The sequence below is a fragment of the Micropterus salmoides genome, unplaced genomic scaffold (genome assembly GCF_014851395.1).
Source record: "Micropterus salmoides isolate LMB-PRFRI ecotype aquatic unplaced genomic scaffold, ASM1485139v1 Ms_hic_scaffold_11, whole genome shotgun sequence".
NCBI lineage: Eukaryota > Metazoa > Chordata > Actinopteri > Centrarchiformes > Centrarchidae > Micropterus > Micropterus salmoides.
The window spans coordinates 35109608-35137301 of record NW_024040152.1 but is presented as its reverse complement, the minus strand read 5'-3'; the positions used below and the strand labels follow the sequence as shown (position 1 = coordinate 35137301).

At 43.0% G+C, this 27694-nt stretch overlaps 2 protein-coding genes and 1 long non-coding RNA gene across 5 annotated transcripts in view; 2 read left to right on the top strand and 1 right to left on the bottom strand.

Annotated features, from left to right (window-relative positions):
• Nucleotides 1-18676, bottom strand: part of LOC119898196 — a 27283-nt gene extending 8607 nt beyond the window's left edge. The window contains exons 1-3 of one of the 3 annotated variants that reach the window (XR_005443504.1): nucleotides 18566-18676; nucleotides 9334-9446; nucleotides 3900-3978 (exon numbers count right to left, since the gene is read on the bottom strand). This is a non-coding gene — a long non-coding RNA (uncharacterized LOC119898196). Of the gene's footprint in view, nucleotides 1-3899; nucleotides 3979-8563; nucleotides 8595-9333; nucleotides 9447-18565 lie in introns of those variants that run through there. The other 2 variants (XR_005443503.1, XR_005443505.1) reach the window with 2 other exon arrangements.
• Nucleotides 1-27694, top strand: part of cpne4a (copine IVa) — a 486687-nt gene that overhangs the window by 68172 nt on the left and 390821 nt on the right. The window lies entirely within an intron of this gene.
• LOC119898185 lies at nucleotides 12894-19926 on the top strand. The gene is made up of 6 exons (XM_038712375.1): nucleotides 12894-13022; nucleotides 13231-13602; nucleotides 15645-15902; nucleotides 17577-17679; nucleotides 18254-18305; nucleotides 19298-19926. The coding sequence occupies exons 1-6, from the start codon at nucleotides 12971-12973 to the stop codon at nucleotides 19322-19324; spliced, it is 864 nt and encodes a 287-aa protein (XP_038568303.1). The 5' UTR covers nucleotides 12894-12970; the 3' UTR covers nucleotides 19325-19926.

The window sequence follows — 27694 nt, the reverse complement described above, 5'->3', positions numbered from 1 at the left end:
TTTGTTCCTCCAGCTGCTCGTGGACAGGGGTCTGGCGTTCAGCACGGTTAAACCCACTCTGCCGCCATCTCGTCCTGTCACAGGGTTTTGGTGACGGACAGTGTTCGCTCACCCCCTGTTTCCTGAAAGGGGTGTGGAGGCACAAGCCGGTGACACGGCCTGTTGTCTTACACGCAAACCCAAGCCCCTTTTGAGCCTTTAGAGACAGCGGACCTGAAGTTTCTTTAGGCCAAGATCGCCTTACTTGTGGCTCTGACATCGGCCAAGAGGTCAGTGATCTGGCTGCCCTCTCTATGGCTCCGTCATGTCTCAGGATTCAGGATGACTGCAGCTCGGCTGTCCTGTGCCCCAATCCTGCATTCATGCCATAGAGCTTCACCAGCTCCTTTCAGTCCCGGTTGATTACCCTCTCGCGTCTTCTTTCCTCCCCACCATGGGTCTGAGGATTACTCTACGTCCCACCTCCTCTGCCCAGTGCGTGCACTGTCCTGTTACTTGGCGCACGGCCGCCTGGCGCCATTCACAGCGCCTGTTTATGCACTACAGGGAGTAGTCCAAGGGACTTTCCCTGTCTCACTGGCTGTGCGAGGCTATTTCACAGGCCTATATTTCAGCCGGTGAGTCCCCTCCGGACGGCATCAGGGCTCACTCCACGAGAAGGATCTCATCCTCTTTGGCGTTGCACGGTGGGATGACGGTGGACGACATCTGCACAGTGGCTCCCTGGTTGTCCCCATGGTCTGTCGTCCGTTTCTATCTGTGGGATGTCTGTTTCTCGCTGACTCACTCAGTACTGAGTGTTTTGGCTGAGTGATTTTCCCTTGTGAGTGTGCAATGCGCCCTATCCCACGGGACGGTGGGGGGGGAGCGGCCACCGCTTGCACTGGCCCTGCTCTGTGCGCAGCTGATGCGGTCGCTGTCGTGACCCTGTCTACTTCTGTACAGCTGCTGGGCCACCCATCCAGTTCTCCAACTCTTACACATGGGTCAGTCCCCTGCCTCCCAGGTCACGCCATCGGTGCTTATGCGCACGCCGACACCAGCAGGTGGCTCATTTACAGTACCTAACTACCGTTTTGTCTACAGGTCTAAAAACTATAATACCCATAATATAATAGAGAAGCAGGCAGTCAGACTTTGTTTTAATGTCTAAGGTCTAACAGCGTCCTGTCCGTCCAATCTGATTCACAGGATCAGTTGACCCTCTGCTGATTGCTCGTCTGGTTCTCTTCACTCTGCACTCTGTGCTCATCGTCATAGCGGCATCCATCATCATCAAAAGGTAACGTTCACCTACAAGAACCAAGTCCACGTCAGTCTGGTTTCTGCTGCTGCCTGTATTCAGCACTCAGTACAACATTTCTAGATGGGATAAATTTGTTTTTCATAATTTTTGGTTTCATGATGCTGCCAAAGTCTTGCATTCATTCGAAGGAATAACATCAGTTCTGTTTATAGATAAAGACCTAATTTCATTAAAACCAATCAAATCTTGCATAAAGCAGAAACAACAGCGTTGTATCATAGGCAGAGGAGACAGAAATCTTTAAATTTCAGATTTTAGTCAGTGACTTTATTTTTTACATCTTTACAGGAAGCGTTTGCAGCAAAGCAGCTGCAGCAGAGAGCTGAAAGACGTGACGGTGTAGGTGAGTTATAAAAACAGCTGATGAACTGCTGATTGGTGACTTACATGAACATCTGCGTCCACAAGACACAGCAGGAGTTACAAGTACTGGTTTAGTCAAGACCACCCAGACCGAGACCAAGTCAAGACCAAGACCAGAGTTTATGGAGACCGAGACAAGACCAAGACTTTTAGGGGCTGAGAAAATCCAGAGCCCTCAATGTCCGAGACCGAGAGAAGACAGAGTACAAATGCGGTCGAGTCCGAGACAAGACCAAGACCATCAATATGTGGTCTTAAGACTGGTCTCAAGACCAACACCGTCCTTGAGTACTACAACACTAGTTACAAGCCATGCACTCTGACGTGACGAAAACACATTTAAAAAGCTGCAAGAATATGAAAATATAACAATCTAAGCATGAATCCTGCTACAGAAATAAAGTATATTGTATTATTTAAAGAGGTGGTATTATGTTTTTAGGCCTTCTTCCTCTCCTTTATTGAATTATAAACCTTTTTTGTGCATGTAACTGGTTTGCAAAGTGAAAAAGCCCAAAGTCCAGCCCAAAGGAAGTTCCCATCTCCCACAGAAAACTCTGCTCTGAACTGAAAACATCTCGTTTTTAGTCCGGCTTATACATCCCTTTCTTGTGATGTCACAATGAAAATCCATGTCATGATGCTCGCCGAGCGACTACTCCGACACGCCCTCAGAAACACCGGTGGAAAAACTGAGCTGCAGCACACAGCTCTCCTCTCCCTTCCAAACACTAGCTACCCTCCAGGCAGTCAGTGGACATAAAGTTGTTCCTGTGATGTAGAGACAGAGCTCAGTTAAAACTTTATGGATACAGATTAATAACTCACCGCTCTGAAACTCTCGCTCCAGTACGGCTGAACCCGAGCTGTTTACCGGCTGAACCCGAGCTGTTTACCGGCTGAACCCGAGCTGTTTACCGGCTTCTCGCCGACCAGCCCTTCTCTGCTTCTGATTGGCTAGTAGTCCTTAACTAGGAACTGAGCATGTGCAACTCCCAACAAAGATCATTTAGAGACAAGACGTATCACTCCATAGCTAAAACATAAAAGCATAGCTAGAAATCCCCTGAGCCAGTTAGCTCAGAGTGTGAGCCCTTTCATCTTTCCTGTGGCGACCCCTTCGGGACAAACTCTGAATCACAGCTCCACTCCTGCTGAGCCTCCTGATGGTGCTTTCAGACTAAAAGTGAAGCGAGCGTTCGGGACGGTGAGTATATTATACAAAGTCCATGCAAAGACGCGTAGAGCTGCGATTTCCTGTCGGGCGGAGCGAAGCGACGGGGGCGGGGCAGGCGACATAAAGGCAACACGAAGGAATTTGCCCGAGTAGAATATTTTCAACTCAAGCGAAGAAGTCGCATGACGCTGAGTCGCGATAGCCTATCAGTGTTGAGATTGTCCGAACGTCACCGACGGCTTCAGAGCGTTTGGACAGGACCAGGCAGAGCGGGGGATTGAAAATCTGCAGGCCAGCTGAGAGCTGCCAAACTTGGGGGACAGGAGCAGGGAGCAGCGCTGCAACCATTGGACAAATAAACAACTGTAGGATTCTGCTCTGACAACTACACTGTTTACCCGCAGGAGGAGATCGGAGTTAACTGCTTTTATTAAATCAGCTTTTTACTTTAGTTTTTGGGATTTCAACGTTGATTTATCTTCACTGGAGCTTCTCAGCAGCTTCTGTGCACATCCGGCTCCAGTGTTGTTGTTAGCGTCGTTAGCTAGTCAGACTACGACTTCATATTTATATAAAAAACCGGACAAAACAGGACATTACTTAGAAAGTGAGGAGGTTGAACTACCTGGTGAGTTCAGAAAACATGTGACTGTAACTTTGTCCCAGCTGTTGTTGTACTTTACTGTGAACAGGTTAGCATAGCATAGCCCTGATCCAACCGAACTCCATTCAGAAAACAAACATTTTAGAAGCTGCTGTCCTGCTGACAGACCTGACAAAGCATGAATTCATATGTTTAACAAATAGTTATTTCAGCATCAGTTTGATCCGTTTATTGCAACTTAATCACAGCAACATGTTTACTTTGGGTTCATACAGCTGGAGTAATTGCGAGTTGTGTTTATTCACCTTCTCGCGTTGTGTGAGAACATTTGCAGCGAATGTACTCACGCGACAAAAGCGTTGCAAGGAGAAAATTCACAGTTGGTCTGAAAGCGGCATAAGAGTGACATCTCATCTGGACTGTTTGAACTCTGCTTTCTGTTCCAGCCTCCAGACTCTGATGAGCAGCTGTGACGTCCAGACGGCCGAGGCCAGACTGTCTGACACCCTCACACCATCATGTCGGTCCCTGTTTTACAGCAGGAATCTTTCTGTAGATTTACAAGACGTCAAAATGGTGTCAGAATATATGTTTACCTTTGTAATATTGACCATCTTAGAGAGGTGTTCTGTAGTTTTCAGCGGCCCCTAGCTGTGTGGTTTTTAGATTGCAACCAGGGATGTGCTTGTATGTATTTTCTCAGCCTGCTCGTTATATGACTGCATTTAGCCGACGTCACACATCAACGTTAGCTCCCTGCGGCTTTTCAATAACTGTAAGGTATCTTTAGCTCAGCTATGTGAGCGCAGCTAAATGTATTGGATGAGAACAAAATATTACAAATTATTTTGTTGCCACACTTTACAACTGATTGTTATGTGGCTCACGTTAGTTACAGAAGGTGGAGACTGTGGACCTGCTGATAATTATTTATCTACTATTGTGTACTTGCCTTCTCTGGCATTACAACGTCCACTAGGACATGTCAGGATTAATGTGTGTATGAAATTGTTACGCCTCTACGTGGAGTTTTCAAGGTGAGGGTTTGCTCGGGGCCAGATGTCTGATACTGCTCTGAGCCAGCTGATGTTTGTGCTTCTCTGTTGTTTCTCCTTTAATAAATACCAGAAGACAACCGTTTGTTTTAATCCAGTTATTTCTTCAATTCTGCACCAGGAAATATACGATTTCCTTGACAAACGTTCTCAGAATCAGATCATTTCTCCATCACGTCTTCAGGCTAAATCAACACTTTGACAATTACCGGTACACAGGAGCTGCTGTTTTTTGGTTTTAGCGGACTGTTGCTGTGTGTTCGTACAGAATCAGAAGGTAAGAGGCTCGGGAGCAGTGGATCGTTTTTATGTGAGATTACAACTCCTTCAAACTCAGGCAATAAAAAAAGTGATTAATTTCATAAAATACATATACGTACGTAAAACTTTGAATAACAGCCCGCGCTTTTATTTGCTAAAATCCCTGAATTGTGACCCGGCCTGTATTTGGGACAGGCCTTTAATTCCTTTGCACAAAACTGAAATAGGCTGCTGTGAAACAGTTTATTTATTTCAAACAGAATAACTTGTATAAAAATTATCCAATAATATCTATCTAAGAAGATCTAGAGACGGCAGCAACGTAACGAAAACAACACGGCGCAGGATGAGAGAAGTTAGCAGACAGAGAGCGACCCTTACAGACTAAAGCAAGATAAATAATCAAGAAACGGACACATTGGGGCTTAACGAGCGCTTCAAAGACCAGGCTTTTAATGGAGACCTGCGTTTATTTTTAAAAATGTTCCCACACCAGGGGTCTCATTTATAAAACTGTGCCTACAATCCAACGCCCACAGCTGCCTGTAAACGCTCAGTGAAGCTCATTAATATTAATCTGTCCTGACTGCAGGAAGAAAAGGAGGCAAATTCTGACAAAATTAAATTTAACTCAGTGACTCTGACGTTCCTTTTGGTGAAGCTGAAGCTGTTTGGTGGGTAAAAAATGCACTTTCACGCAACGCTTGTGCCCCGGAGGAAAGGGGGCCCTGGAGCTCCGCCCCTTTATAACAGATCTGCATGAAGGGGCCTCCCTCTGAGCAGTGACGTCGCTGGCTGGAGGGGGCCACACAGACGGGACGACCCAGGTACTGATCTGGATCCCCCCGTTTGAAAACAAACGCATTCCACTTGTGTTTGAACATTTATTTATTTACACAGTCGGCTCGCTGAACGAGGCTGCTGACGTGTTGGAAATGACATAAAATAGCGTATGAAATTAATTGTCCTTTTGTACTTTATATATAGCTTTGGCAATATTGTTGCTATACATTCATGCCAATAAAGCTGATTTGAATTTTAGTGTTTTATTTCCATAACATGTTTTTACAGGCAGCGCGTCACATCCACATGCTGGCGCTCAGCGTTTGGCTCCATAAGGCGACCAACATGTGAGAACAGTATATGAAACTCTCGTATTTGGTCGACTAACTCACTGGAAACGCATCAGTTTAAATGTAATTTGTCTCCTGTTCACCTTATTTGTGAGAATAAATAAAGTATTAATTAATCTGATTCCTGATTAAACATATTTGAGGCTCTTGTGCAGAAACAGAATCTGTTTGTGTTTATGATCCTGAATCTGGATCTTTTTGCTGCAAATGATCTTAAATTGTTTGTTTCTTTGGCCACTTCAGGGAAAATCAGTCAAACGGCTGTTTGTTTATTCAGAAAGGCTTTAAGCCTGGAATACTCAGAGGGAATATCTGGATTTATTTCACACAGCAGTCGGCCTCTTCATTTCAAACAGGTTCATCCTTCTGCCGCGTGAGGCGCCGTTTCTCTTTTCTCCTCTTTGTGTGCGTACGCCTGGGTCACAGTTTACTGACAGGACGAGCATTAGATCACAACCTTTACTTGAGAAGTTTTAATATGTTTTAAGGTTTTTGTATGTTTTAGGAAACACTTTCTATATTGGGCTTTAATATTAAGGTTTAAGACACACTCTGTATGATGGTTTTTGTCTTTCTCTCTCTAAGATCTTTTCTCCTTGTGAACTTCTTATAATAAGCTCACATTCCTGAGTGTCTTTTGAAGTAGATAAGAGTCCCGGTGCAGGAGGGTGCAGTAGGTAGTGTCAGCACGAGCGTAGGCTGTTTCGGTCTCGGCATGAGTGTAAGAAAGTGTCAGCGAAAGAGCAAACATTGCAGAGTTTGAGCCAGTTGCAGCTGGAAAGTCCTGGAAACTGCACTGTGGGTAACCTCCTAATTGTATAAAGTGTACGGGGGCCCCACCCAGACAGCCACCCCTAAGGGAGCGGCCATATTGAATGAAGTGTATACCATGCAGAAGTCCCGCCTACAACAGGGGACTATAAAATACGATGTTTGAGAGCCAGAAAGTTTTTTTGGACTCTGCCTATTTTTACAAAGACGTTTAATAAATGGTGGAGACAAGTTTTGGGTTTTCAACTGGCCTAGCCCTGAACTTTATCTTCATCACCTTCTTTGGCAGTTTCGCTTCATTAAAGCCCCCCTCCAGTGTATTTTGACATTTCTATGATATTCCATATTTTTCAGAGTCATTTCCTCACAGTGTTGATTACCCATATAGTTCGCCAAATATTTTTTGACAAATAGCTTTTGTGCTCAAAGTTGCTTAGTTGTTAAAACGGGGTTTTAACGTATGACTATAGTAATTCCATAAGCCACACGTCATTCTCCAAGCTTGCCTCGTTAAAAAACTGCCACGCCCTCACACCTCTTTAAGTCCGAACATCAAACCGATAAACATCGTTGCGAGCTAGCTAACCAATTTATCATGTAATTTACTTAGAACTTACAGCAGGTATGTCTCTGTGTCTGATGGTCGGTTTGTCTTTCTAGTTTAGTGAGCTAAGTTAACTAAGTTGTAGTTAGCCAGGTGTAGTTAGCTAGCATAGTTATTGCAGAAAGTTGGCTAACAGAGGGTCTTCATTTATTTTTTCTCCTCTTGGCTTAGTGTGCTGTTCATTTTTATTATGGCATCTGTGCGTTCGGTGTTGGAGGACAGATGACAGAAAACGCGTCGCACTTTCACCTGCCACCGTCTTATACACAGTCTGCAACATGCGTTCTACTGCCGTTTTACCAATGCATCGGCGGTGTAGTTTTTTACATTTGACTAATATTTATCAAAACTTTAATATATTTCGTTGTACTTTTCTTCAAAGTACTGTTTCTAACAATAACTAAGTTTCTAACATTGTATGTAACAGTTTCTAACATTATGTCGTGGTATCTTGGTGAGGTCTCAACATGAAAAAAGGTTAAGGGATAATCTTTGTTTATGTTATATGTTTCTTAAAATAAGGGGAAAAAAGAATATCGGCTATCGGATTTTAAAATGGTACCGGACTTAAAAATCCCGTCTCGGTCGGGCTCTCCTCTTCAGACATCACAGAGACTGCATCCATGTTTTATACAGTCTCAGGTTTGACACCACAGATACGGTTTCTAACCAGCACCACAAGAAAAGTTTAGACATTTTGTAACAGAGAAAATAAAGGGGAAGTGAGTAAGTGACCACGTATACATTTATATAAGCCTCTGAGTTTCACAGTCAGTCGGTGTCTTTGTCAGCTCTGCTGCAGTTTGATCATTTGAACAAGAAGAAAGTTTAATCAGCTCATTAAAAACCTAAAGACGGCTAATAAAATAAAGCATATGTGGTTAAAGTGCCGTCAAATCAAAATGCTGACGATCATTTTCATTATTGCCGGTTATTTTCTCCATGACTTGTTTTGTCCACAAAATGTCAGAAAATAGTGAAAAACTCTTCACCAGAGTTCAAACTGACGTCTAATCATCTTTTGTTTCGTACAAACAAAAACCAACGTTATCCAGTTTCCTGTTGTGGAAGACCACAAAAAGCAGCACATTCAGAGTCTGAGAAGAGGAGACGGAGCTGAGAAGAGGTGAAACCGTCACTCTGTACTGCACTGCACTCTGTACCTTCCACCAACTGGAGGTCACCTGGTACAGAGATGGCCACGCCCTCTCAGAGTCTGGCCCCGCCCTCCAGCTTGGTCACCTAACCACAGAGGATTCTGGGAACTACACCTGTGGTTTGAAGACCAGCAGCAGCAGCAGCCTCTCCCTGCCGTACAGCCTGAAGGTGAAGGAAGAAGGTTTGTTTGCTCAGTTTTTATCTGGTGAAATGAAATTAATTATTTACAGTTACTGAACACAGAAACTCAGGACTCTCCTGGATCACACAGCTTCGTGTTCTGACCACCAGTCTGAATGATTTACATTTAGTTTGGTGGACAGGTCTAAATGCTACAATACCCATCAGCCTCAGCTGCTGTTGCTAAAGAGAGGCAGACAGTCAGAGCTGTAGTGAATTCAGTGAATGCCAAATGCTTCGTAGTTGAACTAAACGCATCACCATGTTTACTGAACTCGTCATTTAAGATGCAGATTGTGTTTTCAGTTTTCTCAACCCCCCACCACAAGCACAGGTAGCAGAATGAGGTGCTCACTGTCTACTCCGCTTCTTTGCTGTACGTTATACATCGGCCTCGTGAGTGTAGGTATCTGCATATCGGATCATCTCAATTAGTCCATCCATCACTACAAATAACCACACGTGCGTTCGATTGCCGTGTTTCTGGACTTTGTGTGTGAAGCAAATAATTGAGCTTTATCAAGTCCAGTGTTGAGAACAGCAAAGGTCCAGCAGCGTGGCACCGATACGACGATGAAACGCGCTGAGCACCAAAGCACACAGCAGGAAACAGGACGGCGGTCCGTTATTTATTCAGCAAAGCAAGAAATCCCAACATTAAAGCTCAGGTTACAACAACACAGTTATAAACCGCTCTCTGCCCAGACAACAAGCCTCTTACTTGATCATCGCTCTTGTCAGTCCGTTTGTGTAATCCAGCAGAGTCTCAGGCTCAGATCCTGATGGGCACGGCGCCGTCGCCGGGTTCAACAGCACAGCTGATCCTCGGAGCAGCTGAGGAAACAGCCAGATGTTAAAATGACAAACGTCAGAGCAGAATTATCGTCGTTAATTAATGTTAAATCTGATCACAAAAGTAAACGTGTGTGTTGTTGGTTTGTGAGTCTGATCTGGACCTAAGAGGCTCCACTCTGGAACACCAGCCAGAGGGTTTCTGTAGTTCAATAAGTTCAGCGCAACAAGAATAAAGTTTGTTATTAATATTATTTAAGACAGAGAAGTTCAGAGAGTGAGCCCCATGGTCTTTCCTGTGGCGCCCCCCTCAGGACAAACTCTGAATCACAGCTCCACTCCTGCTGAGCCTCCTCAGAGTGACCTCAGTGAGGCTGTGACTCTGCAGCAGGACTTCATGGTAACTCAGGCTGACCCGAGAGCTTTCTACAGTCTGACCGCTGCTCTTCATCAGCCGCTCGTCTTCCTCTCTTCATCTCATCTGAACTGTTTGAACTCTGCTTTCTGTTCCAGCCTCCAGACTCTGTGGAGCAGCTGTGACGTCCAGACGGCCGAGGCCAGACTGTCTGACACCCTCACACCATCATGTCTTTTTAAATGTTCAGTGTATTTATGTGAATGCAGCTGGTGTCTGAATATTATGTTCCACTGTTTAATTTCCACTATGTAATATTTACTATCTTAATGTTTTAATCTACAGGATAAATTCTAAGCCACTTTTGTTTAAACCACCCTATTGGCTACTCTTCCCATGTATGATCTGAGAAACACTATTTATAATGTTTTAATGTGTTTTAAGGTTTATTATGCTTTAAGAACTTTATATATGGGTTTTTAATATGTTTTGCGGTTTAAGCCACTCTCTCTGTATGATTCTGTTTTTCATTCTCTCTCTACCTTGACAGTGATTTTTTTCTCCTTGTCGGCCTCTTATAATAAAGTTAAAAGGTAAAGATGCGTTATTGTCAAATTAAGGCTGGACAATAAAAACAACAATAAATATCACAAGATTTGTTTTTCAATAACAATATCACAAATGTTAAATATTCAATTAATAAAAAAATTTATTCACTTGAATCATGAACAAATTAGGACTTTTTTTTTAAAGATTTTTATTTTGTTGAGGAAAAGGATTGAAAAAAAAAGCTTCTACTTTTTTTATTCATGCATATATGTTAACAAAAGATTCTATCATAATCGTTTTCAATGTTCTGCCTCAGATTTGTGAAGTGATCCGCTGTTCGGCGTCAAGTCTTTAAACCACAATTAACCATTCTCCATCACTCAGGAGCAGAAAGCTGTCGCATTACACAAGACACAGCGTCAGAAGCGTCTCGCCTGGGCTAAAGACAAAAAGGACTGGACTGCTGCTGAGTGGTCCAAAGTTATGTTCTCTGATGAAAGTAAATTTTGCATTTCCTTTGGAAATCAAGGTCCCAGAGTCTGGAGGAAGAGAGGAGAGGAACAGAATCCACGTTGCGTCCCCTGCTGGCCGCTAGAGAGGACGCAGGTTTAAGGCGCCCCCTGCTGGCTGCTAGAGAGGACGCAGGTTTAAGTCGCCCCCTGCTGGCTGCTAGAGAGGACGCAGGTTTAAGTCGCCCCCTGCTGGCTGCTAGAGAGGACGCAGGTTTAAGGCGCCCCCTGCTGGCCGCTAGAGAGGACGCAGGTTTAAGTCGCCCCCTGCTGGCTGCTGGAGAGGACGCAGGTTTAAGTCGCCCCCTGCTGGCTGCTAGAGAGGACGCAGGTTTAAGTCGCCCCCTGCTGGCCGCTAGAGAGGACGCAGGTTTAAGTCGCCCCCTGCTGGCTGCTAGAGAGGACGCAGGTTTAAGGCGCCCCCTGCTGGCCGCTAGAGAGGACGCAGGTTTAAGTCGCCCCCTGCTGGCTGCTAGAGAGGACGCAGGTTTAAGTCGCCCCCTGCTGGCTGCTAGAGAGGACGCAGGTTTAAGGCGCCCCCTGCTGGCTGCTAGAGAGGACGCAGGTTTAAGGCGCCCCCTGCTGGCTGCTAGAGAGGACGCAGGTTTAAGTCGCCCCCTGCTGGCCGCTAGAGAGGACGCAGGTTTAAGTCGCCCCCTGCTGGCCGCTAGAGAGGACGCAGGTTTAAGTCAGTATCAGTGATCGTGCAAATACATATTTAAAAATATTCAAATGTCCGTGTAATTCACAATTACATATTATTAGTGTTAATAGGTTATTACTTGACCACTGAACATTCCAGCATTTTGTGCATTTTCCTTTACAATCAAGCAAGTAGACTCATTTGTTCTACATTTACATCCTTCTATTATCAAATCGCAATATTGTCCACAATAATCGCAATATGACTTTCTCCAAATCATGCAGCCCTACATGGCAACTTCGATATGACAGCGTGTGTGTGGTCAGTCGAAACCAAAAACCCTGATCGGAGAACCATTAATTGATGAATTATTTTTATAAATGTTTTTCCAAATTAGTCCACTTTAATTTTATGTCTATCCACTAATTTATTCAGCTCCACAAATGAACTACCTGAAGACATCAGTGGGTGACTTTAATTGACTTCAAGCTCTGACGCATCTTAAAGGATCCAACAAAGGTTAAAATTAAGGGCAACTGGACTTGGTAGAAGCTACTGGAAGACGTTTCGTCCCTTATCCAAAGGACTTCTTCAGTTCTGACTGACTGGTAGGGAAACTCAGCTATTTAACCTCAGTGGGGTCGTTATCCCAGGTCATCGATACCGCTGGTTCGTTAGTGTTCCTTGTTGCTTTGACGACAGTCGTTAGGTTACGTAACCTATTGGCCTCAGGTGAAGATACCAACGATGGTCGTTGGCCACAGGTAGTCTTAACGACTGTAACAACTGTTGTCACAGCAACAAGGAACACTAACGAACCAGCGGTATCGATGACCTGGGATAACGACCCCACTGAGGTTAAATAGCTGAGTTTCCCTACCAGTCAGTCAGAACTGAAGAAGTCCTTTGGATAAGGGACGAAACGTCTTCCAGTATCTTCTACCAAGTCCAGTTGCCCTTAATTTTAACCTTCGTTGGATAACTATGACCTGGATGACTGAGAATCTTCATAGACATCTTAAAGGATCAGTGTGTGAGATTTAGCGGCATCTAGTGGTGAGGGTCATGAATTGCAACCAGTTATAATTACATAATTCTTCAGTAAAACCTAATGTTATTGTCACTTGGCCACTGACTGTCAACATGGAAAACAGTTACTCACATAATCACTTCCTCTTTAGTGGCTTTGCCTACAAAATAAAAGCACAAGAAGCTTGTTTACCGTAATGCAGTATTGGAGTTGAACTGAGCTTTTACTTTGAAAAATTCTGAACAACATTAAAAGAGTCTGCTTAACACATCTGAAAGAAGAACATAGTGACACAGTAAAGTGTAGATATTTTGTAACAGCAGGTTAAAAGACTTCCAGAGAAAATAAAGGGGAAAAAAAAGGGGAAGTGAGACATTTATATAAGCCTCTGAGTTTCACAGTCAGTCGGTGTCTTTGTCAGCTCTGCTGCAGTTTGATCATTTGAACAAGAAGAAAGTTTAATCAATTAAAAACCTAAGGATGGCAGTTTGGGACAAAAAGGTTCCCTGGGGCTTCCTGTTAATGCTGACTGGTAAGACATGGACTTTGTTACATTAATTTTTCTCAAACGCTACACGTCTTTACTGATATTTTTCCCATCAAACTGATCAAATCCAGAAACAAGATCATGAAGCTCTGAAACTGTTCTTCTGTTTTCTGTTTCAGTGCTGGACGACACTTTAACCGTCTCTCTCTGCATCTTCTAACTCAGCCGCCATCACTACGCTGTTTTGTTCCAGGTGCTGTGGGTCAGAGTGTGAACTATCCAGCTCCTGTTTGTGCTGTGACAGGATCGACCGTCACCCTCCTCTGCACCTTCACACCTCTGAGGTCTGTCGGTCAGGATGGAAGAGAAGTTTCTACAGAGATCATCAGAGTCGTCTGGTGCCGGAACCATCAGCTTTGTCAGGGCTCTACCCCGTCTGTGTTTGACAGCAGTTCAGGAAACAACAACCCTCGTTACAAATACGTGGGAGACAAGAAGGGAAACTGCACTTTACAGATCACAGATGTACGGAAGAAAGACGAGGCAACTCTTCGCTTCAGAATGGCTGCTAATGACAGCAGAGCACATTTTACTGGACAACCAGGAGTGAACGTCACAGTCTCTGGTAAGAGCATCACATGATAAAAAACATCAGCAGTGAATATTAATAATCATTTATATTCTGTTCAAACTTTATGTAGCGCTGAGTCAGAAACAGCCTGTTCATATTCACACAGTTACAAACAATCACAGCTAAAAGCTGCTCAGAGCAAAAAAACCACAGGATCTACTGTCGGTTAAACGCCTCTCACCTCAGAGGCTGGAATGAGCGGCGAGCGCTGCTGGTTCAGACCTGCTTTACAGCAAAAATATAAACAAGATAAAAACTAAAGACTAGAAATAATTCAAAGGAAACATTAAAAATTACAACAGGTATGCAGCAGATACAACTTATCACGAGAACAGATACTTTCGCTACCAAAATTGTGAAAACGTGTCAGTACTCGTTCTGCTAGGTAGTGACGGACACGTGGAAGAGCTGCACCTCGACTCGTCCAATAGAAAAGAGTTCTGTATGGAAACCGGAGTGAAGTTAGTTTCACGGCTGCTTCCTTCAACAGCTCTGTGTCTAAGCCTCAATTTCTCCCAGTCAGAGAGCGGATTCAGGCAGACGTTTCAAGGTTTGATCACCTAAAAAAATCACCAAAGATAACGATGCAGTTTGCAGCTCTAATAACTGAACGTCTGTCCAACGCGCCTGTTCCTGTAGGAGGACTTAGGGACCGTCTGAAAGGTGACATATGATCCATTTCAAATCATCAATAAATGTTATTTTTATTCCATATAAAATCTCAGACAACTGCCAGTATTAGAGACCACCCTTAAACATTTCACACCTGAGAGATGGTAAAGAAAAGTTAAGAAACTAAGTAATTAATTTAATAATTAAATATGCCCAGTGCAAAGCTCATTTATGACTATATTGACATCGATCCACCTCTCATCTGTGCTGGACTTCCTCTCACAGCTTTCACAGCTGTTGTTTGTTCAAATGTTTTTATTAAAGGAGTAAAGTAGATGGGATTTATTGTTTTGGTCTTATTTTGACTGGTATCTGTATCGACTTCTAAATTTCAGGTATCGTGACATCGCTTCTGTTTTTAGCGGCACGGCTCTGCGACGGCAGTGACGGTCAGTCGGTCCACCGTGTTGGCCAGTATTAATAACAACATCGCTACTACCCTCCTCTCTCTTCAAGCTATGCGTCTTCTTGGACAGTGTCTCCCGCCCGCTCCATGACGTGCTGACTTGACTCGTCCCTCCAACATCCACCACAGAGCGCCGCAGGAAGTCATTCCTGCTCATGGCCATCAAGCTCTTTAACTCCTCCCTCAGAGCGTTAAACATTCAAACTCTTGGTCATTAACAGGACCTTGTAGTGCAATACTCGACGTAATGTGTAATATTCTTAATACGTTTTAAAACGTTCCACCAATACTGATTATCAATATTCACTCATTACTCTTCTGTCATATACTGAAAAATACTCTACATATTTATAGTTTTAATTTGTATACTTTCTTTATATTTCCTACTGACCAACTTTCTATAATTGGTGTTTCTGATTCTAATTCTGACAACTGCTCCGTATTTGTATAGCACCTTTCTACTCACTCAAAGCACCAGGGATTGAACCACCGACCTCCCGATTAACGTCGCCCCTGCAACTACTGCTACTAAGATGGTTAAAGTGCTGTCAAAACAAAAGGCTGACGATCATTTTCATTATTGATTAATCTGCTGGTTATTTTCTCAATAATATCAGAAAATCGTAAAAAAAACGGTTCAAACTGACGTCTAATCATCTTTTGTTTCGTCCGACCAGCAAACAAAACCCAAAGATGTTCAGTTTACTGTCAGAGAAGACAACGAAACGCAGCAAATCTGCACATTCAAGTGCTTAAAAAACAAATTATAATAAATCCTTTATCAAAACTATTTCAAACTAATTGATTCAGCTCTACAAATAAACTAACTGAAGACATCAGTGAGTGACTTCAAATGACTTCAAGCTCTCACACGTCTTAAACATCACATCACTCACACCGATGTGCTGAATGTGAGTAAAGAACTTTTACAATAAAAATGTATTTTAAACTCATTCAGATGTTCAGATGCAGATAAAGAGCTCCAGAGGAGACGGAGAGCTGAGAAGAGGTGAAACCGTCACTCTGTACTGCACTGCACTCTGTACCTTCCACCAACTGGAGGTCACCTGGTACAGAGATGGCCACGCCCTCTCAGAGCCTGGCCCCGCCCTCCAGCTCGGTCCCCTGACCACAGAGGATTCTGGGAACTACACCTGTGGTTTGAAGACCAGCAGCAGCAGCCTCTCCCTGCCGTACAGCCTGAAGGTGGAGGAAGGTTTGTTTGCCCAGTTTTTATCTGGTGAAATGTAAATATACTGTTAACTTAAAGCAACGTTACGTCAGATGGAGTTTTTGTGTCATCTGAGTGTGATTGTTTCCTGCTAAACGATGTCACCCGTCAGCAAACTCACTTCCTTGCTTAGAAGACGTATCACAAATGAGCAAAGTCTCAACCGGACCGTGAAGACCAGGATCCGGAGCATCTTCAAAGCAGGGAAGCTGTTCAGCAGAACGTGCAGCGTTGTGGTCTAACATAAAGGAAATCATCTACTGAAGAACAGTGTGGGAAGTGGAGAGTGGCAGAAACACACGGAGGACGTCAGGCGAGACCCTGAGCTGCTGCATCCCGCTCAGCTGCAGGACAGAATCAGCTGGTTTAAATATGCAGGGTCAGGGTCAGGCCGCTAAGTCCAGGAGGGACCGATTTAATGATTCAACTACAATTCTAAAAATAAAAATATAAGTTTTCACTTAATCCCACAATTTCATCACAAAGAACGCCAAAAGACATCAACTTTTTTTTAGAAAAGCTGCAGCAAAATCACAGAAAAGGCCTGCGAGATCCTGGAGGGACGGATTACTCAGCCTCAGCTCGGCTTTTCAGCTCTTTTAGCTCACGAGTTAAAGCCAGTCTGATCTTTACTCTTCTTTCAAAGAGCTCACATTAGATACTCTGCTGCTTTTTATAGCTTCCTGAAGAGTCGTCTTGGTGCTGAAAAGCATTACGCCGTTGTTGAGAAAGGTTTCCTGCCCGGAACTACAGTGTTACACACCGGGGTATTCATGACGATTCAAAAATATGCTGCTCTTTCCACTTCTATTTTGTTAAGACGTTTCGCACACTTGCTTCACCTTCACCGCAAAATTCTACTGCAGTTTTCTGTGACGTATTTCAACGTATGTCAACGCGGAAGAATAATTTAGAGGTTGAGAACCAGCAGCACATCTTTCTGATTAAAAATTAAGAATATTACGTTGGTTAAGAATAAATAACTAAACTAATAAAATAAATGACTCATCTGCAGAGGGAGAAATCCTTAGCAGCAGCACCAAACAATAATCTCATCCCCTCCCCACACAGCAAAATCACTGCGGTATATCTTCACGCTCCGTCCATGAAGAGTTCGCTGTACGTGAGGAAGAGGTGTTAGTCACAAATACTCTCTCTGCAGGTTTCACCTTTAAGACCTCTTTAAGACCACTATGCATGAAATTTAAGACCTGTATCACAACATCAACAAAAGAAACTCAAAAATGACTTGCAGAGTAAATAAAGGTTTTCAAATTAGGGTTGAGTGATGTCTACTAAATTGTCTTTGGACTTTGTCAACAATGAAACACTGAGATGGATGATGACATTGATAAGCTGTCTAATTAACAAGCTGGCATGCGGTGCGACTGCTGCCGTGACAAAGGATGACGGCTGGAAATATCCAGACAGGTGGGAGATCGACCATCTGGTGACCTGGTGCAGCCAGAACAGTCTGGAGCTCAACGCTCTGAAAATGTGGGCATTTGAACATCTGCAATTATATTACAAATTACACTGGCGGATGATTCAAACTACACATCAGAATTCAGAGGACAGAGTGGGCCTTCCTGATGTTTGATCAGTTCAGACTTTGTTTTAATGTCCTACAGCTTCCTGTCCGTCTGATCTGATTCACAGGATCCAACAGTGGATCAGTTGACCCTCTGCTGATTGTTCGTCTGGTTCTCTTCACTCTGCACTCTGTGCTCATCGTCATAGCGGCATCCGTCATCATCAGAAGGTAACGTTCACCTACAAGAACCATCGCAATCTTTGTGTAAAAACACATTTTAGAATTTCTTTTACTTCAACTCATTATTAAGTGTCTTTAAGTGTTTGTTCTGTAATTGGCCCTTCGTCAAGCCACGCCCCGAATACACAGCTGGCCAATCGCAGCCCAGTATAGGCCTCACTCTAACTGAGGTCCGACACTTTCGTGGCTGCGCTCCATTGACTCTAATGCAAAAACTTTTTCTGGCTGTATTTTTCTAAGATCTGGTCGAACGCTGTTCCTGCTTGTAATAGTTACAGCAGCTACTTTTTCACGTCAGTCTGACAGCCTGAATACAAACTTCAATGCAAAACTCTGCTTCTTTCTGAGATCACTTTTTCCAACAAATTTCACAATATTTGTCCGGGCAGTGCAGACAGTGGAAGCGCCAACAGTTTGTCGGACTTAGCAACAGTAACTAAGGAGGGCGGGGCTTAATGAAGGGTCAATTGTAAAACCATACTATACTTAAAAAAAAGTTATTACATTTTTGATTAAAGTCAGAGTAAATATCTCAGATTTAATTTTTACATCATCTTTACAGGACGGGTTTGCAGGAAAGCAGCAGCAGAGAGCTGATAGATGCAACAGTGCAGGTGAGTCACTGACACACCAGAAATTTTATGTTTTTAACACTTCATATTAAACACTGAAGCCTCGGAACGCTTCACACACAGTGTTGAGAACACCGATGGCACCGATACGACGATGAAAAGCGCTGAGCACCAAAGCACACAGCAGGAAACAGGACGGCGGTCCGTTATTTATTCAGCAAAGCAAGAAATCCCAACATTAAAGCTCAGGTTACAACAACACAGTTATAAACCGCTCTCTGCCCAGACAACAAGCCTCTTACTTGATCATCGCTCTTGTCAGTCCGTTTGTGTAATCCAGCAGAGTCTCAGGCTCAGATCCTGATGGGCACGGCGCCGTCGCCGGGTTCAACAGCACAGCTGATCCTCGGAGCAGCTGAGGAAACAGCCAGATGTTAAAATGACAAACGTCAGAGCAGAATTATTGTCGTTGATTAATGTTAAATCTGATCACAAAAGTAAACGTGTGTGTTGTTGGTTTGTGAGTCTGATCTGGACCTAAGAGGCTCCACTCTGGAACACCAGCCAGAGGGTTTCTGTAGTTCAATAAGTTCAGCTGATCAGTGTAATATCTGTGACTCAGGACCTTCAGGATCTGGATCGAGTAGCGTCTGATTTAGTGTCTACAGCTGTTTTTCTTCACGTGTCAGACACATATTTAATCAACATATATGAAAATACAAAAATCCAAGCATGAATTGTGCAACAAGAATAAAGTTTATTGTTATTAATATTATTTAAGACAGAGAAGTTCAGAGAGTGAGCCCCATGGTCTTTCCTGTGGCGCCCCCCTCAGGACAAACTCTGAATCACAGCTCCACTCCTGCTGAGCCTCCTCAGAGTGACCTCAGTGAGGCTGTGACTCTGCAGCAGGACTTCATGGTAACTCAGGCTGACCTGAGAGCTTTCTACAGTCTGACCGCTGCTCTTCATCAGCCGCTCGTCTTCCTCTCTTCATCTCATCTGAACTGTTTGAACTCTGCTTTCTGTTTCAGCCTCCAGACTCTGACGAGGGGCTGTGACGTCCAGACGGCCGAGGCCAGACTGTCTGACACCCTCACACCATCATGTCGGTCCCTGTTTTACAGCAGGAATGACTTTTTAAATGTTCAGTGTATTTATGTGAATGCAGCTGACCTCCATTGTTTACCTGTTTTGGCAGTTTTAGTTAACAGTTTCTGGTCTTCTGGTGCAGTGTGTAAGATTTGGCCAAAATTTTTGAATACATTTAAAAAAACATGATCAAAATAAAATGGAGGGGTGCTAGTGAGCGACAGAAGAGTGAGACGCACCTTCAGATAGCTCGTCGTCTATCCTGTCAATATCTTACAGAAACACAACAGTAAGTGAGTCTGTTTACTCCTGGAAGAGTCTTATCAGTAGTCTCAAGAGTATCTGAAACTTACATAACGGTAAAACCAAAAACAATACATTTAATATATAATAATTACTCTTACTCCATAATTAGCCAATAATTTCGATAATTATCAACGCAGACCACCACATATTGATTTTCCAAATTTTTACTAGCCTGTGTATTTAAAATCATTTTTTCATTAAGAAGCTGTATTGAGGAGCATATATTTGTGCAGCACCTCTTGGCACCGGTGCGCTCCCCCCACAAACCTGTCCAACGTTAGAATAACCCCCCCCGTCATTTTGTGGGAAACACTGGAAAGTAATATAGTAACGTAACTAGTTACTTTTATCACCCAGTAATAAGTAAAGTAATATTACTTTTTTAAGGAGTGATAAGTAACTAGTAATATATTCGGACACGCCCGAATGAGAGGCAACAGAAACTGATGACAAAAGTGTCGGCAAGCCCTCGAACAAGACAGCGCTGGCTGCTATTGCTAAGTGCGGGGGTAAACTCAATAAAATCCAATGTCTGCCAGCATAGAGAGATGCATAACGGAAGTATCGTCGGCCATCAGAGATCTCATCCCTGAATCAAAACGTTAAAAAAAATCAAAAGGGCCATAGCTTCACTGACAAATAATAAGGTCCCAATGGCCTTCTGTGGCGCTATACAAAAAATCTACATAAGATATTCACCCACGCCGTTGGAGTCCTGCCCCTACTTTAACTGAAGAAGTTATTACAGTATTATATAAAAAGGGTAAGGACACAGAAGAAATTGGCTCTGATCGCCCCATCTCTCAATTAAACCAGGACAGAAAGCTGTTTTCCAAAGTCCTTGCTAACAGATTGAATCCCCTTTTACATAAATTGATAAATCCAGATCAGACTGGGATTATCCCAAATAGAAACTCTTCTTTAACCTTAGACGACGACTTATTATATACTCGACTGATCGATCAAACAAAGAACTCGCCATTTTGTCTCTATATGCAGAAAAGGCATTTGACTGTTTTAAAATTTAAAAAGGTTCAACTTTGGGAAAATATTCATCTCAGTGGTCAAACTCCTTTATACCAATCCAACTGCACGAATCCTCATCTCCCCATTTTAATCTGCACAGAGGAACAAGGATAGGTGCCCCCTATCACCTTTAATTTTTGCTCTTGCGATCGAACCTCTCACCAAGAGTATCTGAACAGACCCCCTGATTCAGGGTTACTTTACAGAAAATGACATTCGTAAGATATCACTATATGCGGACGATGTTCTGTTTTATATCACTCAGCCACAAATGACTATTCAACGAATATTTGATAAACTTAACTCCTTTTGAACTTTCTCTGGATGCAGGATAAACTGGGGCAAAAGTGTGCAAATGCCCATGGAAGTACAGAACATGTCCTGGCTATTGAATGTCCCCTTTCTCTTGGGAAATTTACATATTTAGGAATCCAGAATACAAAATACCACTCCTCTCTATTCAAAGAAAATTACAGAGTAAACACAGACTGCCAGGAAGTAACTTCTTTGGATTCTTGCAAGTAAGACACTACAGTGTTTCCCACACATAGGCTTTACTTTGGCGGGACGCCCAGGTAGATTAACAGCCGCCCAAGTAAATTTGCAGACCCATTTTGAAATCGTTTTTGATTGCAGCACTTCGCAGCGCATATTCGCTCGGCACGTCCTCTCGCTCGCTCTCTCTCTCTCGCAAACACGGAAAACAGACCCGTCTATGAATTGAATGGTTGGTATCACCGCGTGAGCTTAGAACAATGATCAGGCCTTGCTTCCACAAGGTCTAGTGATGTTTTGCAGTGCAGGTGTTGTGCCGAATTCTGAATGCCTGCTGTGAATTGCATACACAGCGTGGGAGGTAACGCTCTTTTATGCTGAGAAAACAGGTGGATGCAAATATCGGCAGGTAGCCTACAACATCTGTTTTGCCAAATTATGCATTCACTTATTAAGGTTCTTTTAGGACACCGCTGGTCACATTGTTTGAACGCGGTTAACGTAACATGTTTTTGCTGAGTCTCAAGAAATGGTACTTTTACTAAGTGTAATAATATATTAACGATTCTTAACATTCATAAAATATATACTGATCATTTATCACTATTGATGAACCCCACAAAGAATAGTATAGCATTTAAAAGCAGAACTTTAATGCATTTTAATACAATTCTCGGCAGGCATGCAAAATTCGACACCCGTGACAGTCGACTGCCCCCACCACAGTTACGCTGTCCATCTGTGGGAAACACTGGTCTATGTGAGAAAACATCTAAATAATTTTGAGACTTTGAGGCTCCAGTCTTGATAGTTATCTCGAGCTTTCACCTTGCTCTGAAAAATGTATATCTCGCATATATGACATCCTACAATCCATCAACCCAGCTGTTTCCACTCCAATAAAAAGTAAGTGGGAAGAAGAAATGGGCATTGGTATATCAGACATCCAATGGAAGGAAGGTTTGGAGAACATCCATCGTTGCTCTAACAATGCACTTTGCTCCATGTCCTCATGTCCAAACCTACTGGACAAATATTTTCAGATTACTATCTAGAATGCTGCATTTAGAGCTGAAACCCGAAGTACACGCTATTATCTTGGGAGAATACGACGATACTTTGAAATAGTATAGTAATACTCAGCAATGTTTTCTATCCTACAGCCTCATTTCTGCAAAGAAAACTGCTTCTTAGACATTGAAAAAGAAAAGAAGTCCCCACTACAAAGATGTGGCTTAGTGACCTCACAAATGTAAGAGTAAATGCGCCGTACTTGTATAGCGCCTTTCTAGTCTTTTTGACCACTCATTCACACTCATTCATACGCTGGCAGAACAGCCGCCAGGGGCAATTCGGCGATCAGTATCTTGCCCAAGGACACTTCGACACACAACCAGGGAGCCAGGGATTGAGCCGCCGACCTTCCGAATAACAGCCAACCCGCTCTACCTCCTGACCCACCGCCGCCCCAAGCACACTACACTTAGAAAGAATAAGATATACTCTTATGGACAAACTTCCTCACATGATGTGGACACCTCTAACTCTTTATCTTGAACACGTGACCCAAGAGTAATATTTTCCCTCTGACATCAGCTGAGTAGCGAGCGATAGGGTGGTTGGGGTAGGGTGGGATCGATTTTCATAAAATTTTTTCCTGTATTTTGTTTTTATTCTATTTAATGTGTTAATGTCCCAACCTGATTTATACAAGTTCATTACAACTAAAGAAGAAAAAAAAGGAGCTTTATGTTGTGACCATCTACTGTACGTCCATTTGGCTGTATAAACAGATCTGTACGGTTGTATTTGTATAAATGCCATGTGCTCAAATAAAACATACATGGGGGGGAAAAATAGAATGTGAAGTAGTAACAGTTGTGTGTGTTGCAGAGATATCTACTGAAGTTAGCATGCTGCAGCTAGTCACGGCCTGTCCTGTAATACCACTTGATAGTCTGATACGGCTCAGGCCTCCCCCGTAGTTTCAGCTGAGAGATGTGTGCGAGCGGTGAGTTTGCTACGTTAAAGAAGCTCTGAGCTTTTTTAGTCTAAAAAAATAAACTAAATAAACTCACAAAGAAAATATTCTTACACGTGTTTTCATTATCAATGCAACCTTGCACTTCCTGAATTCACTGAACTAATCGCCTCGTTAACTCGTCGTAAAACACACTTCCTTCAAACTCCACAGAAACTAAATAAAACCGTCTTGGTTAGTTGTTCCTCTGTTCCAACAGTCACCAGCTCTTGTTGGGTGGAAATAAAGTGAGTTAGATGTGAAAATATTCTGACTCATGGACAAAGTGAACATACTCAGAGTTGAACTGACTCCGATCAGCTGTTCTGAAACTGAAAACTCATCTCAGGTTCTTGAGCTCGGAGTTCAGGGTTAGTCAGAGTTCAGTTAACCTGCTTTCTGGAACCGATCCCTGACGCACGAGCTTTAGGACAGAAACAAACCCAATCATTATCAATACTGGGCGATCATTTATTCAGTATGAGAAGCCTAAAAACTATATTTACCTGTGTCTCATTTTAAAAACTACAGAGCACTTCGTCCTTTAAGCCTTTTGGTTTAACTCACGCACATTTCTAAGAGACTTTCTGAACTCTCTACCTCTGGAAACAAACAACTGCACAACATACAGCATCTTTAAAACTACAGCTGTGTCTCAATCCTTCAAAGGTTGTATTTGTCACAGTCGGTGCGACTAGGCTGTCCAATTCTGAAGGCTCCTTCAAATGCGGCCTTCTTTTCCTCCGTTTGGAGGATCCAACGGCTGGATCCTTCGCAGCCCAAGGTATCCCAAGATTCATTACACGCCGGTTATTTTCCCAGCGTATACTACGGCGTAAGCTGTGGAGTTGAGCCCATTCGGATTTTACCTATAAACGTAAGTATTGGATTTCAACTCACTCCAAAAGCCACCTACACAAATGTTAAAAAAAACGAGATGCATAAAATCGCATTATGTTGTTTAAAGAATAGGATTGTGGAATTAGTTAAATGCAACTCGGCTGGGCGCAAGTTACAACCTCAAAAATAAAGCCTTTATCGTCTTCGCGCTGTGCGTAGGCCAGGTGGCCGAGATAAACGTCAACACGTTTTGTGCGCGGTGGCTTCTGGGACGAACCATATGGAAGTTCAACTTCCGTCACGTCTCTCTGCAGGCTGCAGCTGGACTCTTCTCGTGGGTTCGGCATTTTGCGGCCGTATGGCTTCGTAGGGTGCGAAGGCCACGCCCTTTGAAGGATGCGGACCCTGGACTGAGTCACTGCTGGAGTCTACGCAGAAGTAAATCGTGGTTGCAAAATTCCTTTTGAAAAAGTCATTGGATCTACACGAATCACATAAATGGCCTATTTTGGATGGGAGGAGAGCGAACAGCTGGAATCTAAGTTTATGTTCTGCTTGCTCAACATTTGTTTGCTAAATTAATATTAAACACATCCAGAGAGGATTTGAAATGCTATTTGTCCACTTATTATTTTGGTGCTGATGATTTTAATTTGGCACTTGCTAAAACCTCTTTAGGTGGGGGTTGTCAAAAATTCCTCTTTGTTAGAAGAGGGGTTTTCCATTGGTATTTGAATTTTCTTAGGCATTTACTTTGTTGTATTGTATCGCATTTTATTGTGAAGCACTTTGCGATTTTTATCTGTGAAAAGGTCCTGTACAAATTAGTGTTGTTTCTTTCAAAGAATGTTTCGTTCATATGACCTAATTGTGTGTATGACTCGGGAGGAACGGGTCAGTAATTCGTTCATTTTCACGCATACGTGAAGGATCTTGGACTCTTACGTTCACTCGTCACATGGCAGCTGCGTGGGCTCCGTCAGCACAGGAAACAGAATTGATTAGTTCTCATAGGGGCGGCTGTGGCTCAGGAGGTAGAGCGGGTTGGCCGTTAATCGGAAGGTCGGCGGTTCAATCCCTGGCTCCCCCTAGTTGCATGTCGAAGTGTCCTTGGGCAAGATACTGAACCCCGAATTGCTCCTGGCGGCTATTCCGACCAGTGTATGAATGAGTGTGAATGTTAGTTTCCGTTTGAGCACTTAGGCGCTATACAAGTACGGAACATTTACATAGCAACTGTCGGTCTCTGGGTTTGAGTCGTTCATTTGTCACGTGACAGCTCCTACTGTGGATCCTTCAAAGGTCTCCTACACATGGATCCTCCTCAGTCTTCTGTTCACTCGGCAGGCTGAGTGACTGCCAGCACTGGAGAATGAGAGGCAGGTCAGCTGTCAGGTAACAGTCACTGGACTGACATTATATAGCTATTTTTATAATTTTGTGACAATTTTATAAAGCATAACATTATTACAGCGCAGTGATGTTGTGCTAAGTTATAGTTTTAACACAGACGCACCGTAACTTAAGTCCTGCTAGTGTCAACAGCTGATGAGAGTTGTTCTGGGTCCACTTTCAGAGCCCTGACAGGGTTCTACCTGGAGCCGAATTACCTCCGAGGTCGTCTCCTCTCCAAAACAAACAGACCCGGTCATTAAAACATTAAAACACAGCTGATCCAGGTCCGCCAGAGAACCCAGCGTAACTTTTCCTTTTTATTTACCAACAGAGCTGTGCTGTTGTTTCACAGCTCCTGACTGGTGAACAACCTGCAGTGTTTGAGAGCGATGTGCTCATGTGTGTTTCTCTGTCTGCAGAATCAGGACCTGATGTGGCCCATTCTGCGTCCAGAACTGCCAAACTGCTGCGTTTATATAATGTGTTAATATTTCTTTGTTCCTCTCTCTGTTCTGGAGTTCTTTAAGAACTTGGTGGCTTGATCCAGATTATTATTAAATTGGTTGAATTTTAATAAGAGTGTGTTTATTGATATAGTGTATCAAGCTTATTACTTCAATATATTTACTGCAAATCTGATATTAATATTTTACTCATGGATAGGGACGTTAGGCTGCTGTATGAATGAGCACTTTAGAGATAAAGATAGTAATTATATACATAAGCCTTTATATGGCTGGACTGGTTGTATACTCGGGAAAGATAATGGAAGGATTTAGCCGAAGTAGTGGTGATTACATATAGACAACATATTTCTGTGGTTTTTACATGGTTTGAATTTGGTTGTGGGGGGTTTATATAATGATGATATACAGTAATCAAGAGGTGAATTTGTGCATTATACTTTGTCAAATAAAGCAAGCCAGGCAGTCTTCCGTGTTTGAGAACGGCGCTGTTTTTTAATCGCCCACTAGAAGGCTGCAGCGCCACAATAACCAGCCTAGTTCAAATGAACGAAATGACTCAAAAAAAAAGATTTGTTCATTTTATTGAACGAGATTTGAAGATTCGAGTCTGTCAAAAGAGTCAAACTTGCCATCACTAGTACAAATAACCTTTACTTATTTAGGGCATACTCACACTAGGCAATCTATACCGTGCCCCACCCAAAGTCCGGTTCGTTTGACCAGTGTGATCTCTCAGTGCCACATTTAGTGTGATCGCTGACCTCGCATGGAACCCCAACACAAACTCCACTGTGCCGTGCGAGAGAGGGCGTGTTTTTTTTTTTTTTTTTTTTAGAGAATGACAGTCGATAGACTTCCAGCTTTGTGCATACCTCGAAAAACCAGCTGTGATCTAACATTAACTTAGCTCTCCTTATTAGCTTGGCTCCTTACATGCTTGCTAATAACTTTGATTAAGGTCGGTCTCGGACACTGACAGTTGTGTTGGACAGATTTGTGCAGCTGTTCATGAAATAGGATGAAATGCAGCTGTGTTCATCAAAAAGGAAGTTTTGCGTGTCTGTAAACAACTATGTCTCCTCGTTCTGTCCAGTTAAATATGGTGTGCCTCAGGGGTCGGTCTTAGGACCCATTTTGTTTTCCTTGTATCTGCTTCCCCTTGGACATATTATCCATAAACATGGCATTTCTGTTCATATTTATGCTGATGACACAAATGTACTTGCCCGTCAGATCCACAGACCCTGGAATGCTGAGTTCACTTAACAACTGCCTTTGTGAAGTTAAAAAATGGATGTCAAATAATTTCCTCCAGCTGAACTCAGACAAAACAGAAATCCTGGTGATCGGGTCTCAGCAGATGGCAAAACAAATACTGCCATCTGCTGGTTCCCTAGTAAATCACATTAAGCCTGTGGCAAAGAACCTTGGTGTTTGGTTTGATAGTAATTTAAATTTCGAACAGCACACCACAAAGCTTGTTCAATCATGTTTTATCAACTTAGAAATATAGCTAAAATTCGATCTATGTTAACTTTTAAGGACACCGAGACCATTTTACACGCCTTCATCTCATCACGCCTGGATTATTGCAACAGCCTTTTCACCTGTTTAACCCAAAAATCTATTGATGGACTCCAGACTGTCCAGAACTCAGCTGCCAGGCTTTTAACCAGAACAAAGAAATATGACCACATTACTCCTATTTTAGCTTCATTACACTGGCTCCCAGTATGTTTTAGAACTGACTTTAAAATTCTATTGATCACTTTTAAAGCTCTTCATGGCCT